We start from the raw sequence: 15,132 nt of genomic DNA, 5'->3' as shown, positions 1-15,132 counted from the left end.
TAGAAACGGCTTTGATTTTTCTAGTCTTTTAAAAAATTTTCTTTTCAGGTGATACAGATAATAGACAATAGCCAACATGATCATAAACTTATGACTAGCTTTTTAAAAGAATACAGACTGCTTTTATGCCTTAAGTAATATTTTAATAGAAAAAAATTATCAAGCAAATATGGTGATGTGATATATGCCCGAACCTCTTTGCATCACCAGACGGGTTTATATTCCTTAAAATCAAGGCTAAGCCCTTCCTAACGCACAAACTCCCAGGAGTTAAAACAGATCATTGACTAGAATTTCTTATTCTAACCCCTTTCTGTCTGTCTGCAGACTAAAGATCCGGAGCACAGAGTTGTTAAGGGACTTGCCTAATGTCACAAAGCTGGTGAACCAGGAATGCAGAGGTCAGATCCCAGTTCTTTAGCTACAGCCTCAACAATATATGTAGATACTGTGCAGGCATTAATTATCATATTTAAATGAGGAGAGACAAGGCTATAATAGAAAAGGATCTGATACGTTCATGGATTAATTTGCAATTCAGTTATTGAATGAGGTAATGCTAATTATTTCAACCATAAAACATCTCTTCATTAGAAAGCTTATCATTGATATTCATGAGAAAGCTAAAATAAGAGATTTTCCTGCTTAAATGAAACAACTTCCAAACAGCATCTTTTGTTTCAAGTGTGGGCAAGCAAAGAGGGACACTGAAGTTGGCAGTTTCTACTCTGAAGTAACTGGAAAGCCATGCTGGAATGATGTAGCTATAAATGTATGATAATCACATTGCATTTGGCACAAAACGTTACCATAAGTAAATATTTAAAGGAGAAACATCATTTCTTTCAAAAAAGATGCCAACAGGAAAAAAAGAAATAAACAATAATTGCAGGGACACCACACGTCGGAAGAAAACCATATTTTAGAGCAATAAAAGCTGACAACTACTTGCTTCCAGCATCCAAGAGCCTGAATGAAAAAAGGCTTACTACACCACGAGCCAGATTTGGGTTCTTATGTTGGCTCTCGTGCTAACTTGTGAGCCCACAAGTTTCAATTCTGTGCCTCAGTTTCTTTCTTTGCAAAATAGAGTTCTTAGTGGAGGATTAGCAACTACTTATCAGGTTATTTTTTGTATATTTTGACTTTAATTATATTGAAACAAATCATTTTGCTTTAGGTTGGTCAGAGGATCACAGTAGATTGGAGTCAGAAGCAACTTATACCAGGGCTTAAAGTCGGTAATTAGATGGAATGTGAATAAAATTAAAAATTAATTCTGAAATTCCTTTAAGTTAAAACACAATGACACAGTATTTTTTTAATTTAATGAAGCAATAGTTTTTATGCCCTCCAAAGTTTGAGAGCCCCTGAGGCAGATTTAAGGAACACCTATAAGGAAAGTCTAGATATACATATCTGGGAATTAAAACTCCTTCTTCAGATTTGCTATCAAATCTCTAGTCAAAATGGAGGTAAGTGGAGTTTTATAAGGGGTTCCTGCTTGCCCTCAAGATTTACTCTATATATTTCAATACAAAGCTGCTTCTATGACCTTAATGCCTATAAATAGATATTATGATACTGTGAGGATTAAATAAAATAGAGAATTAGTTTGTATCTTACTTGGGGGCTAGGATGTAAGTTATAAAACGGATATAACTCAATTGCAATTTAAAAAAACATTAAGTGTGTTCTATAAAAGCGCATGCTTTTAAATCATCAAGTTTCTGGTTAGTTTAAGCACATTTATGTATCTGAAATTCACCAAACCACTTCATAAGATCTATCCTTATTTTTATGAGCCTAGCATTAGAAAACTCTCTAGTCCCCATGGATTTTCCCCTCTCTTTGACCTGATTGTTTGATCTTTCTTTTTGTCATTGATTTTACATTCAGCCAAAATATGTGATTTTTCTGACATTTCTTCCCACGCAAAGGCTCTTATTAAAAATCTCAAGGGCCATTCAAAATAAACATGTCCAGATTTTGTTTTTTTCCTTTCAGGTTGGTTCTTATCTAGCAAGCCCATCAGGACTGCACTAATGATGTCAAAGGTCAGGTCTATCAAAGACACTCATGGTCATTTATTATAATTTACCACTCTTCTGAGGGTTTATTTATTGACAGGGGCTTAAGGAACTCCAAATAAATGAATACATAAATCCAAGGACATGACAACAAGAATTGAAAAGAACATTTGCTTATCACTGATGTCAGTTATCTAAATTGCCAAGGTAATCCCCACCCCTCTGCCTCACAGGACAGCAGGCCATGCCTCACAAAATTCATCCAGGTCGCTGTTCCTACAGGAACAACCACAGCCCTCTGCAAATGAACAGCAGGGAATGAACATCCCAGGATGTAGAAGTCTTCTCTCGTGACTCACCATGGATGAAGAAGGAACACCTGAAATTTCACCCAAAGGTTGAGTCAAATCAAATCTGCAGATCGGCTGCCTAAGTGTTTCTGATGCAATAGCCTCTATCCTCATCAATGCTCCTGAATAATAACTATGAAATTCAAAGGTGAGGGTGCTGTAATTCACGGTGGTGAAGAAACCTGACCTAAAGAGTAAAATGAGGAAGAGTGTTGATGCAGAGGCTGATTTGGATACCGTCATCCTAGCTGCTGGAGTTTTAGGAAAAAGGAATACTTAAGCAAAAGCCGCGGCAGGGCATGGACGTGACCTTGGAGGAGTCTATGCTTTGCTGTGGTTGTAAAAGCTGGTACCCTTCTTGATTCCCTTGGAGCTTCCTTTTCCATCCTAGAAGCTGAAGACCTTGCCCTCGTCCTCTCACACGGATCTGCTTGGGGCCCCATAGGTGTTCAGCAGGTTTCTGTGGGCTCAACTTTCTAACCACATCCCTGCTTTCAAAAACAGGAAAATATTTTACCAGAAGGGAAAGACGTTAAAGCAAACCGCACTTACTATACCGGAGGCGGCCGAGCACAGTCCTCGACCAGAATATTTATTTGCCAGCTGGGACACCACGCATATCAAGGATGATACAAACACAGCTATGACATCAGCTTCTTCCAAACTGTAGATAAAAGCACTCACTGTCTGACACTTAGAATTACGCTTTCCTATCAAATTGCTGTGTTGACAAGAATCTCACTGGGAACTGACTAGCACCTTCTCAAATGCCCACCTGACAGTTATAAACACATCATTCTCAAGTTGAAAGAGACTATTTTGTGAGGTAAATTATTTCCCCACATTAAAGGCACCTACGATTCGAGGGTTCCTGGTATGCAGTGTGTCCACACCACAATTTGCACAGAGTTCTGCTACTTCCTCTGTATGTGAGAATTAATGGAAGTGCTATGTGACATGCAAATTTTTTAATGAGTAGAAAGTGCTAAAGTTGCAGGCTGCATAACATTTTAATTTCCCAAAGTCAGGAAGTTCACTGATGCAGACACAATTCCAGGCAGTTCTTATTTGTAAACTGTTATTTTTAATTTGCCTACTATGGCATAAACCCTCTTCAGCAAGAAGTAATTCTAAATTCCGATCTGAACTATGACATATCCCTATGTGGGACTCTCATCTTCGAATGGGATTAAAAACTAAAGTCTAGAGGAATAGCTGCTCTCATGTAATAATCTGAGTAAATTCATAAATACATATGAAACACCACTTCTGGATCAAGCTACGTATGTAGTTTTGGATTGCTGTTTTCTAGAGGAAGAGGGAAGTACAGATTAAACCATTATATGCCAACCACGACAAAGGAGATCATACCAGAAATTCATTATAGAGATTATAAAAGTTAGAAGTTATTAGGTCTTGGTAATATCATTGTATTTTAACATAAAAGGTAAACATGGTTACTGGCTTAGCATTTTGGGGGATTTTCAAGTGCTTTTCTTCTTCTTTTGTATCTCTTTCTCTCTGTGTCCAGTGTTCTCTCCCTCTCTCTCCTCCCTCTCTCTCTAGCCCCCACCCTTTTCTCTCTCTCTGTGCCTAGAACCATTTTATGGAAATCTAATTTCAAAACTGTATTGTAGAAACAGGGGCTGCTTTTATATAATTTTAGAAATGATATGAAGAAACCTAAATGGGCAGACAGTATAATGGACCTTCCAATACTGCCTTCTGAACAAAATATACTACTCTGTGTATTGTTAAGTAAAAACAGGGAAATCTGTTTAGTTTCTCATATTAGGCTTGTGTGTGTAGTTATTTTTAATAGTGAAAAATGTGCCAAGTTATCTACTCTTTCTTGTTGTATGCAACCCATATCATTTAACATACCTAAGGTGTCCATTTTTTAACAATTTTTAATTTTTATTTATTTTTTTAAATTAACAATGTGCCTATTAGCCAAAAAGGTCCAATTTCTTTCTTGGACAGTAATTGACTCTGATGTCTTTAATAATGCATTCCTGTGAAATAACACAATTTTTTGAAGTTCTTAATTTGAAGTTCTTTTTTTTTTTAAATTTTTAAAGATTTTATTTATTTATTTGACAGAGATCACAAGTAGGCAGAGAGGCAGGCAGAGAGAGAGGAGGGGAAGCAGGCTCCCTGCTGAGCAGAGAGCCAGATGCGGGGCTTGAACCCAGGACCCTGGGATCATGACCTGAGCCGAAAGCAGAGGCTTTAACCCACTGAGCCTTTAACCCAGGTGCCCCTAATTTGAAGTTCTTAATTTGAATCTCCAGTTTAGGGACTACTTTTTCAGGCCAATGAGCATCCATTCAGTGTAACATATACATGACACATGTTATACTTCAATATCAACCAATGGGCATGGATGGCCTAAAAATTTAGTGGAGCTCCTGAAATTGCTTAAAGACCATGACCTTGTTTCACAAATGAAATTACACAGCCTCTCATAATGAATCCAATTCATCAAACACTTTTAAGTGTGCTTGCAAGGACAAAGTGATATGTATATATTAGGCAACTGGGAAATAATACAAAACTATAAATCAGTTCCAAACCCCCAAGTCTTCAAAATCCTTTTATATGTATCCTTGATTTACTGGCTGTAAGTAACTCTTGCCCCCCAGGGTTTTTATTCAGCTAGGGTTTATGTAGGTCTTTAATGCAAATACTTTTTTTGGTAATCAAATTTTAATCAAATCTAATTTGAATCAACTGGACCAATCTTCTAGGGCAAGCCAATGATATGGCTATTTCTCAAATTCCAAGATTCCTGCTTCCAGGATCATACTGTTGTTCTAGCTGATCCTCAATATCTCTTTTTTAGAGAGTCCCCTTAACTATAAACATAATGAACAGCTAAGTATAAAGAACATGGTGAAGAAAAAAGATACTGAAAAAGAAAGAAATTACTTGCAATTTCACTGGCCAAAAATAAATGCATGTTTCATTCATCTTTTTCCTAAGCTTACTTTGACACAGTTATGATTAAATGCATATATAAGTCCATATTCTGCTTTTCCATGTTAAACCAGCATAAATATATTAGTGGCTGTATAGTATTCCACCTTACATAGTATGTAAATGCCATTTTATTACTTAAACACTGCTCTAATCCTGGATTGTCAAATTTCGCATTTTTTTTTTCACAATAAGTTACAAAGAATGTAAAGCTTACTTGGCATATATCTTCTTAGGTATTCAGATTAATATCTTAAAATTTATTCATTAAAGTAGGATTACTGGACCAAATAGTATAAACAATTTTAAAGCCCTTAACTCATATTGCCAAATTGCTTCCCCAAATAATTGTAAAAATTTGTATTCTAGTTAGCAAAATACAAGAGACTTCCCTTTGCACATTTGCTAACATTTAGCATTATTATACCTTTAAAACATCCATTTATCTTGTAAGAAACCCTCAGACTTTTGATTAAAAATTTCATTTAGCATTGGGGAACCACATATTTTCTAAACTGTTTTAAAAACAAAACTAAGAGGGGGCAAGCAATTTACAAAATTTTTGATTAATTACTCAGAAAACTAAATAGTCTAGAAACTACAGAGTCTAAGAGAAACGAACACTTAAATTAAAACTATGAGCAAAACCAATGTCTGATATGTGCTACTTAGGCATAATGGGAGATGAAACTGAATTAATAATGGCCTAATTAGGTAGTCAAAGCTATTTTAAAATAAGGTTTGCACTATAGTGTTAAGTTCTACTTCCTAACTTTCAGTCTTTCTCTATAATTATGGATTTAAGTATGTCTCTCCAAAACAGTATAGAACAGAATTTTTTACTATAATTTTGAACCTCCTTTAACAGATAAATTTAATTCATTTACCTTGGTACCCCTGACATATGATGATCCTTGGTCTATCACCATCTTAATTATTGTTTTCATTTTCCTTTTTTTTTTTTTTTTTTTTGTGGTTGTTGCTCCTTTCCTGTCCTTAAAAACCTTATTTTGAATTTATAAATCTACCTTTGTGTGTGTAGTCAGTCTTAATATTTTAACTGGTAAACTTGCATCAATGGAATTGGATGCAAATAGTGTTATTTATTGTTTTTACTGAACACTATATGGATATTAGAAAATTTTAACTCAGATCACACTTTCCCACATGCTATGTTAAGGTTGTCAACAAATTCACTCCATTTTATTTTCATTTTATTTTCTGCCTCTTCATTGGTCTATCCTTTTTTAAAGAATCAATTTTTATTTTATATTTTTAGTAGTTTACTCAGTGAGAGTTTGTGAATTATAAGCTCTCTTTCTTTGGATTGTCTGAAAATCTTTTACATTTTGCTTTCTAGAGCAAATTTGGATTTTCTTGTTCTTTTCTACCTGTGTTTTAACCTCCCTTCTCTATAATCATTTACTTTATCTTTCTTCCCTGTGTTCTGAGAAGTTTCATGGGATCTGCATTCCAGTTGACTAACTTTCCCTTCAGCTGTATCCAAAGTTGTCTCTGATTTGATTTTTAACCTTCCACTGAGATTTAGCTTTTAATTGTTTACCATCCTAGGCATTCTATTTGATTTTCCCCCAAATCTGTCTATCCTTTTTACGATATTGTATTCTTACATTTCTGCTTAGTTGCTTTTTAAAAACACAGTTTGTCTTTTTACTTTTATTTACTTTATAGTCTCACTCAGACAGCTCTAAGTGCATGTTATGAGAGTGCTAAGTAACTCACTTACTGTGTTGTGCACTCTCTCTGGCAGCAGACTGTTCCCCGGGGGGGTGTGAAACTTTGTATTGTAATCTCATTTCTAGGAGTGGGCTATTTTTGTCAGAGACCAATGCACTCAGGCTGCGGAAAGAACTCAAGAGAATGGCGTGTTGTTTGCTACTGCTGGTACCCTGGAACTTTCACCAATTACATTAATTACGTATCTTTTGTTTTTTATTCCTTTAGTACTGTATCTTAGACTCCACAGCAGATCTGGATGTAGGATTGTGGTTTTTTTTTTTTTGGTTTTTTTTTTAAAAGATTTTTTTTATTTATTTGACAGAGATCACAAGCAGGCAGAGAGGCAGGCAGAGAGAGAGGAGGAAGCAGGCTCCCTGCTGAGCAGAGAGCCCGATGCGGGCCTCGATTCCAGGACCCTGAGATCATGACCTGAGCCGAAGGCAGCGGCTTAACCCACTGAGCCACCCAGGCGCCCAGGATTGTGGTTTTATTATAGGCTTTATTTAAGTGAAGATTTCATTTTTATTTTCTCTGTCATAAATTATCCTGTGGCTTCCCTGGGCTGGTGGGTAAAAGTTTTCTAGTTGTTTTTCATGGTGGGAGTAGCCACTTATGAGACCTGGCTTTATTCAAAGGGCTCTAGATTCTCTAGATTTCAACTCTTGGCCTCAGGCTTGTGCAAATTCTGGGCCTCTACCTCTGTCCTAAAACAAAAAGGCTCACTTCCAATCCCTAGGATCTATATCCATGACCAATGTCCCTCTGGATTTTTCTGATATCCACTCATGTCATGCAGTTACCTCTCTAGTTTTATCTTGACGATTTGAGGATTTCTCTTTCTTTCAAACTTGATTCACTCTCCTTTTCTCAGACACACACATATATGTACATTCCATACATATATATATATATATGTATATCTTTTAAGTTTTAATATTTTACCCAATATTTCTATATATTTTGAGTCAAAGTTATTTGTATCGAGGGTGGTGGTTAAGGAAGGAATGTGACTGAATATGACTGTTTTGAACACATTACTGAATAGGCATTAACAGTAGTCTATTCTATATATTTCACATTGTATTGCTCTTAAGTGTCAATCTGGCTTTTAAAATATACTACACTACATTACCTAGGTTTCTGAATTCTACAGACCTCTATGATAAACTCTGAATTTCTCCTATCTAAAAGTACGTCTACATTTATATCAGAATCATCTGTATGTAATTTCAACTAGGAATACAATTTCAGAGGTACTGTACACTTGGTTTAATAGTAACTAGTTTTACTTTGAGACAAACATTGCAATGTTGATGAAAGATGTTAATACCTCAAAGACCCTAATTCTCCTAAAGTAAATAAATGTTAAATGATAATCCCTAATTGTCAATTGCTACTTTCTGGCTTTCTTTTCTACCCATTTCTATTTCTTAATATAGACCCTGTCCTTGCAAGCTGGGTACTTTCATTATTAGAAAGCCTTTGTTTCCCAAATAAGGACCAAGAGCAGTATTATTTCTTTGCAAGACTTTGGTGCAATGCTATGCCAGAAACACCCAGCTTACTGGTAAGTAGAAACTATAACTTTCACTGTAAAATACTATCATTACACAGTGCAGCACTATCTCTGTGGTTTTTATCACTGAGGAAATCAATAGTACAGACTACAATTTTCTATTGCCCTAGAGTAGAAATAGGAGGGGAGATGAAAGAGTTTATTGACTTAGTAGGGCTGATACTACAGCAAATCAGAATTGTAAAAGGAAATAGCTTTTTAACTGACTGATTTTAATCCAAACACTCAAATGTATCAACCTAACAAGAGACCTGATAAAAAATAAACAAACAAAAGGAAACAACAAAACACTCTCTTGTAGCCTTGTTTCTCTTCCTGATTTATACAACCACTTCATGCCACCATTACTGACAAATATCTGTACGTTAAAAAAAAATTCTATTAGTGCCATAAAAAACAAGCTAGATGCCAAGGGGATGCTATGTCATGAAAGTCTTAATTTGAATATGTCATGTTTGTATTTGACAAATACCATAATTTAGTAAATGTCATTTTGTGTAACCAATTAAAGACCCAAAGTTCCATCTTGCTGGATTGTATTTCTTGATAAATGGGTTGCTTTGGGAATTTTAAAATATGCACAATAGAAGTGGTAGGTGTTAAATCATCCAAAGTTGAAAAACAGTATTGAGAGAGAGAGAAAGGAAGAGAGATGAGGAACAAGGGGAGAGAGAGAGAGAGTGAAAGAGAGACTTCAAATACTGCTACTTTTTGATCATATGAATCAATTTGTTCTCCACTAAAGGAAGAATATTAAATTATAAAAAATGTTAAAATAAGGAATAACTTGGTTGTGCTATGTTTTTATTTTCATCCTCAACTCAAACTCAGGCCTAGAGGAACAAACCCTGTATCTCTGGATTAATGGTTAGGAAAACAGCTGTATTCTTTTCATTCTTGCATTTCTAATACAAACTTGGTGAGATACACAGTAGCAGTCTGAAAATCATAACCAGAAGCTGTGCTTTACACTGAGCAGCCTCCAGGTCTCAAAGAATGCAACATACTGTGGACAGAAAAATAAGAAGCCTGTTGGATTTCTATTCTGTGTCAGCAATGTAATTACTTATTTGTATTTTAAGTAAGGGGTTCTTTTTCAAGGTCCTTGTGTGTATAGGCAGTGGAAGGTAAACAGAATTTCATAAAAGTGGTGAAAGTGGAATACTTTATTCTTAAATGATAACTACAAATACTTCTACACAAATATATGTGGTTGCTTCTGTTTTGCAAAGAATTCACAATATGGTATAATGAATGTCAACATCTGGCAACTCTTAGTTAAGATTCAAAGATAGTCTGTTGTCTGATCAATTCATCTCCATAGGTGTGATATCAGAACAATTCTTACCACCTTAATTCGTGGTCATGTAAGATGGTAAAATTTGTATATCCAAGGACACCTCAATGAAAGGGGTAAGAGTTTGCAAGTATGGAAATCAAACTACGGTCCCATTAAGAAAAGCTGAGAAATGAGGTCTTGAAAAATGGGGACTATTTAGCCTCCTCACTCATTATATTCCTTAGTCAATCTTCTATACCCATTTTTAAAATTTTTGTTTTATTAACATTATTTCCTTTTAACAAACACTAACACAAGCCTAGCATTTTTAAGGACTTATAGAGATGCTCCCACTAAGAATTCACTGTAAATTGGTAAATCTATCTGCAAAACCATTTCCTGGGCTTTATATGTATTTTACATTCATGGACATTGGTTCAGTAATGGCCATGAATTAGGAATAAATAGCTTACTTTATCAAAGTCATGTGATTCTACTCCGAGGAGTTTGGGGTGCCCTTTTATGCATTCAAATAAAACTAAGGAATGCTTCCCTAGTCTGGAAAGAGTGACAGTTCCCCATGGATGTGACTGAATCACTCTTTGCTCATGAGAACTCAATAGTGTGTATGTCATTTGTTAACTGGACAGTTATTATTCATTCCGGTTCCTGGGAGATTAGTTCTTTCAATTCTGACACAGAGCTAGTATTCTGGCATATTACTGCATTTTTCCCCCTATTTGGAATTCTTAATTTCTAATATGTCCAAGAAATCCAAATGGTTAAACCTCAGGCCTCGCATGTGTCTTTCGTTTTCTCAAATTGACTTACTCTGCATGCAAAGCCCATCAGTGCAGTTCTTGGATTGCAAGACGAGGCCATCACAGTCCTTGCCTCCGTTCTTGGGGGCGGGCGCCGTGCACTCCCTCCTGCGCCAGTGCGTGCACTCGGTCCCACAAGTAGACCACTTGCTCCATGAAGTCCACCTGCCATCCACTGCCACACACACACACAAAAACCAGCAGAAGGTCAGATGGAGAAGCAGCTACTTGTGGGGAGAAGGGAGTAGGGCTCATGTACAAATAAAACAAAACAGAAAACCGAAGAAAATGCCCCATCAAGGAGGACTGCATTCATGTCTGCTGCTGGGAAGTGAGCATGGGAGATATACATCATCAGGGTTCTATGAAATTTTCTTCCTGAGGGTGTGACTGTATCTTTACTGACCAAGGCAAGAAATTGCTTAAAGGAAGGCACAGAAACCAGTGTTGTCACCAGGAGCTGATGAGGACCAGGAGGTACATAAAGGTAGATCATGATGGTACCCCTTTTTTCTCTTAAAAGGGAAGCTTTTGGATTTTGCATTGAAAATTAGGGGACCTCTTTCCGGAGCCAAGGTTTCTTCATGCATAGTGTCATGTGAGCAGTGCAGGTAAACCTGTGTGGCAATATGGAGAAGAGGTTGGTACAATGGGGAAGAAGTCTATTTATCTACTCACTGACCCAACTTTCCATGCATCCACCTATCCTTATCTAATTATTCCTCTATTTATCCATTTATTTATCCATCCATCCATCCATATCTATCATTTATTTATCTATGTATCTATCTCTCTGGTCCATCCATCCATCCATCATCTATTATCTAACTATCTATCTATCATCCATCCTTGTCTTAAATACTCTTTTCACTTTATTTTTTTATCCAGGCAGCTTGATTCTGTTGAGACCTTCTTCAATGCTTTGTTGAAATGACTATTATTTTCCATATATGATTTGGTAATTCTATTCCATTATTTGATAATATAGAAATTTCTTTTTTTTTTACAAATAATATTTACATGCATTCCTAATTCTTTTGCTGTGATTTAGTTATTTAGAATTGACTAACTTTCTCCTTAATTTTTGTTGCTGGCTTGTTAGTAATCTCAGTGATACTGAACTGATATATTTCTATCTTAAAAACACACAACTTAAATTCTAAGTTGAAAAAAGTACACTAAATTTCACTAAAGTCACACTTATAATGCCTTTTTAAAAAATTCTTACATAATTAATACAAGAATATTAAAGAGTAGTTAAATTTAAAAATTTTCCTGAAATCTATAAATAATTATGATTACCTAGAATTCAATATAAAACAGTGCCAAACATCATTTATTGAACATCTAATATATATAACATCTTACACTTACATATTCATAGAAATTATATCAATTTTAGTGGTCTACATAGTTTAGGAAATCTGTATGATTTCATATTCAAATTATTGTGTAAATATATTATGTATAACGTGTATAGAGATATAAACATACTCATATGAAAAAATTATGAAAGCATTAATATTTCAATCATCCAGAGTTGGCTATTTAAGCAACTCCCAGCTATTTGGAGAAAAGACATTTGCTTTGACCTAGATCATCCTAAAGTGCGTGCGCGTGTGCGCATGCACACCCCCCCCCACTTTTATTTCAAGTCAGAATGTTCAACGCAATTTTAATTGTGGAAGTCAATACCTATATAAAATATAGGAGAGGATAAGGTAAAATATTGAAATTCTAAACCTAGCTAAGTGTCAAAATCTGTTACACAAATAAAATCTCTCAAATGCTTCAGTATGGGATACTGTTTGGATATTTGAAAATGGACACTTGGGAATATAAAATATAGATTATATTTTTCTTTTCAGCTCATTCTTACAACCCATCTCTGATAAACTATTTATTAGAGAATGGATAAAACAAAATATAGACTAAATAACGGGAAGTAAGGACACTGTTTCTAAATAATGAAATCACAGAAAAACAAAATACAAATAAATAAAAAATGAAATTGATATCATAACAGCTAGCTCAATGGAGTGTGCAAAATTTATAGATTATTTCAAAGTCATTTTAGTTAAACTTTTTAATATATCATATAATTAAGCATTTTAGTTGGTTTTGAGTTTGGCAAACTGCACCTTCAATTTGCCTAGGGTAAGAGCTGGTGACAATATGAGACAGGACAAAAAGATGCTCGGCGGCAGAGGGATGCAATCTCGCCATAGGTGCCACTGCAAATAACTCACAAAAACAGGTGACCAACATGTACAGACAATAAAGAGCTGACTGCACTGTATTTTCAAAATCCATTAGCTCATGTGTCACAAAGCTTTGCCTTCCTTTTAATTCATTCCAAATATTTTATTTGCCCTTGCCCAGAAATGGACACCAAATATCAAATATTTCAGTCTAAAACATTTTCTAAATTTTAATCCCAATAATGTCCATAGCTGTCTGAAGATCAAGGTTTGTTATTCCTAAAATGTGTGGCTTTCAGTGCTGCCCAAATCCCTTGAATTACAAAACCTATAATCTTGGCTCCAGCAGTTTCATTGAGTAATAGAGAGGGATTATGTCCCTAAATGTTTAATCTCTTGTTTTATTCTATTTTGCATGTTTGGGTAATAAAGTTAAGTATAGTTTGGGGGGAAAAGATTTGATTTCTCAACAATGTAAGCATTTACTGGTATGATGGATATGAATAATGTTTATCACACATTCAGGTCAAGAATACAGGTTTTTTTATTCCTGGAATGGGAAGACACATTTGGGAATGAGAACACTGGTTTATTTACCTGGGCATAAGGTGGTACAGGCTATTTTCTGCACACTCTGCCCCTCACAGAAGGCACCACCATTGAGTGGTGCTGGGTTGGTGCAGGTCCTTGTGCGCTTCTGATATCCTCGTCCACAGCGGCTATTACACACAGACCACTCTGTCCAGGTGGACCAGCCACCATTGACTGGAAGGAGGTAAATACAAAATGTGAATTACATGTGTGTTCATGCACACACAGACACACAAACCACATACAACACATAAACAAAAACTCATTTGCTAAGTGATCATAAAAAAAATTTAAAAATTCAAAGCTAAAAGGGACCCGGGCCATCATTTCATTCAAAGTATTATCAAAGAGCAGAAGAATCTAAGCATAGAGAAAAATAAAATGGATTACCCAAATTTACTCACCTACTCAGAAAAGCAAATAGAACTGTGTTCTATTTTCCTTGGCTAGTGTTCTTAAAAATATATATTCCCCTTACCTATTCAAGCTTCAAAAATTATTTTTGACAGCTTATCTCAAATAATAAATGTTTACATCCTTATGCCAAGGCTGAAGGTGGATCTGAAGTATGAGAACTGAAAAAAATCATGTAGCTCTTTCTTAATAGAAGATGATTGATTAGTTTGTTTTTTAGCATATGTAAACATTACAACCCTTTAAGGAATTTTAGTCAGTTTCAATAACCCAGTGAACCTGGTTAAAAAATAGCCTTAATATTGTTAGATTTTAAACTAATTGAGTAGTTATTTGATTGAATTGGCATTTAGCTTATGTAATGGAAATGGACATCCATGTTGTGTGCAAAGGCTTCTTACGGTGTTTCATGGAGAGTTCAATATAGGTATGACTTTAAAACCTACATTCTAATGCTATGTTCACTATACACCTCTGGAGATCCCTCTCTAGAAAATACTTTGATATATTTTAGTACTTATATAATGTGAGTTGAGATTCAATTATTGTAATTAAGCATTTGCTAACAAAAAATTATTTGCTGGTAGTTAAAAACAGATACAATGAGGATGAGTGTCTACCTCCTGATCATAAAGAAGGGGGCTGGACATTCGGGTACACCATACAGGTGTACATCATACACCCAGCATCTCCTCTTCTAGAAGCCTATGCAATGGGAAATCATCATAAATGTGTTGTACATACAGTCTCAGACAAGAGTGCTTTTTCATCACCGTTATTTTCTATATAAAGGTAAATAACTGTAAACAACTGTAATGTTCAACAGTAGGAAAATGGTAAAGTAGAAGCCTGTTCATGTGACTGACACCTAGGCAGCCATTAAAAATGGTTCTAGAGAAGTCTATTTAATAATATATGAGTATTTCAACATTATGTTTTAAGTGAAAAATATATCTATACTCCTTATTTTAAAATCTTATCTATCCATAGAACATACCAGTAGTATGCATATCAATCTTTTTGAAAGTTGTTTCTGAATGACAAAATGACAGGGTTATGGACCTTTTCTTCTTTGACCATTTCTGTGTTTCCCAAATTTTCTATAACAGATATGCATTTTCAATCTAAACATGATACTAACAAAAATAAAT

General features: G+C 35.2%; 1 protein-coding gene across 2 annotated transcripts in view; it reads right to left on the bottom strand.

Moving 5' to 3' along the window:
* UNC5C (unc-5 netrin receptor C) overlaps positions 1-15,132 on the bottom strand; it is a 355,335-nt gene that overhangs the window by 49,909 nt on the left and 290,294 nt on the right. For both annotated transcript variants that reach the window (XM_044224455.1, XM_044224456.1), the window contains exons 6-7: positions 13,574-13,741; positions 10,786-10,950 (exon numbers count right to left, since the gene is read on the bottom strand). In XM_044224455.1, the coding sequence (XP_044080390.1) occupies positions 10,786-10,950; positions 13,574-13,741 (333 nt within the window). The remainder of the gene's footprint in view (positions 1-10,785; positions 10,951-13,573; positions 13,742-15,132) is intronic.

This window comes from Neovison vison, chromosome 11, assembly GCF_020171115.1.
Source record: "Neovison vison isolate M4711 chromosome 11, ASM_NN_V1, whole genome shotgun sequence".
Taxonomy (NCBI): domain Eukaryota; kingdom Metazoa; phylum Chordata; class Mammalia; order Carnivora; family Mustelidae; genus Neogale; species Neogale vison.
Note: the sequence above shows the minus strand (reverse complement) of the source record. Positions and strands in the feature narration are given on the sequence as shown.